This window comes from Frankliniella occidentalis, unplaced genomic scaffold (genome assembly GCF_000697945.3).
Source record: "Frankliniella occidentalis isolate FOCC.00 unplaced genomic scaffold, Focc_3.1 Scaffold16, whole genome shotgun sequence".
In the NCBI taxonomy this organism is placed as follows: domain Eukaryota; kingdom Metazoa; phylum Arthropoda; class Insecta; order Thysanoptera; family Thripidae; genus Frankliniella; species Frankliniella occidentalis.
In genome coordinates, this window is record NW_026267146.1 from 65,446 (window position 1) to 67,277 (window position 1,832).

Sequence of the window (1,832 nt, forward strand, 5' to 3'; positions counted from 1 at the left end):
AATATTCAGGGGGGACCCTCTAGACAGGGGACCCTCCAGATGTTTCCCTGCCTTCCCCAATGAAGCGGCAGAAATCATCTTAGTTTGTTGTCTCTTATTTTTGTTTTCATTTGGCCGTGCCCCAGTGCTGAGGATGCAAGGCACACCACCACTAGGCTAGCAAACATCATTCGGAACTACACTAGCCATATTTTTGGCTCTGGGCCAAACGTCCAAGAGAACAGGGCCACCCGGATTTGGCACACAGTGACAACATTGCGATGGATGCTGACCAATGTTCCATCTGGCACGCATGCTAATAGGGCTATTTGCATATTTGTGGCCAAGCTTGATGCCACTTCTCCAGCGGCTCACATGCTACAATGGTGTGTTGATCGGCAGTTGATGCGTGTTGGGCCAGAACACAATACCTGCTGTGTTCAAAGCCGTTACTGTTAGTTTACGGCGTTTCAGCTGCCTGCCTGACGGCACGCCAAAGGCCGCAGAATACGTCTCCAAAGCAGCGTATTTTGAGAATGTGGCTCCTCGGGCCATATATCTAGCTGGCGGTGTGGATGAGCACCAGGACCGGTGCCTGAGAACCAAACATTTGAGGGCAAATCACATCAATACTTGGGACTTTGTTTGTCCTCTAGAGGGTGAGTTTGGGTGGAACTTCGCTGACCCAGCCTTTCATGACAGAATCAAGGAGATGGCCACGGATGGAGGACTAGCGTTAATCAACACCGATCTGGCATCACAGAGCGTGCACCAGTCAATGGAAGTTCGTCATCAGTGGATTGCTAGACATACAGGTCGTATACCGTATACCGCCAGTGGTGGGCCTAGGCCAGTGTGCTCGTTCAGCAGCACAACTCTGAGGCGCTCCAGCAGCTGTTGGGGCAGGACCTCGCCGCGCGCCAGCACCGGGATGATAGGTCGTTACCGGGGGGCCGTTGCCCGGGGCCTCTGTGCCCGGAGTCTTCGGGCTCGGAGCCACGTAAGCGAAGTTGGCCAACCAGTTGGCCAACCAACCCATCCAACCTTACACGGAATCGACTTTCGACGATTATTTTAATATTTTTTTTTTCAGCGCAGATGAAGCCAAAATGAAATAAACGCAGTCAGGCACTGCTCCTGGGTGTATCCCCCACACCCTCATGACCCCCAGACACGTCTTGGCATTAAAAAACACAACGCCGCAAACAGCATCCAAGGCGACTTCGGAGGCTGAGACCTTTTTGGTCTCGGGTGCCACCCCTAAGAGAAAATAGACGTCTATAGATTTCGATAGATCGTCTAATGCCCGTCTAGCTGGTCTAAGTTTTTAGACGACTAGACGTAGATGACCAAAAGAGGTCTAGTAGACATCTTTTCACATCTACGACTAGGCTTCGTCGAGAAACAGACGACCCGAGACGATCTATTTATTGTCTAACCTGTCTATGTACTTAGACGTCTAGCGCTAGACAAAGTGTAGACGTGTCTAGATGATCTATTCCCTATCTTCTCTATTTACGACCTTAGACGTCTAGCACTAGACACAGTGTAGACGTGTCGAGATGATCTTACCCTCATCCATCCCATCAACAACCTTAGACGTCTAGCGATGGACGACGTTTAGACGTGCCGAGACGATCCAAATCCAATCTAACCCATCTATGACCTTAGACGTTCAAGCTTTAGGATTTTTAACGCAGCAGGGAATGAAATTTTTGATCACCTTGAGATAATTGTACCCAAGCGCTCGCTTGTAAAAAACACCTGCAGACTTTAAACGTAATATCAACGGTAGGTCTCTTGGCCACTCTAAATCAGAAGGGAAAGAGTCCCGAGTCTGGAAAGACGAATGC

At 49.8% G+C, this 1,832-nt stretch overlaps 1 protein-coding gene across 1 annotated transcript in view; it reads left to right on the top strand.

The window, feature by feature from the left end:
* LOC127748855 (glutamate receptor ionotropic, kainate 5-like) overlaps window positions 1-1,832 on the top strand; it is an 11,971-nt gene that overhangs the window by 2,794 nt on the left and 7,345 nt on the right. Inside the window, exon 4 of the mRNA XM_052264138.1 lies at window positions 126-365. Within this exon, the coding sequence (XP_052120098.1) occupies window positions 126-365 (240 nt within the window). The remainder of the gene's footprint in view (window positions 1-125; window positions 366-1,832) is intronic.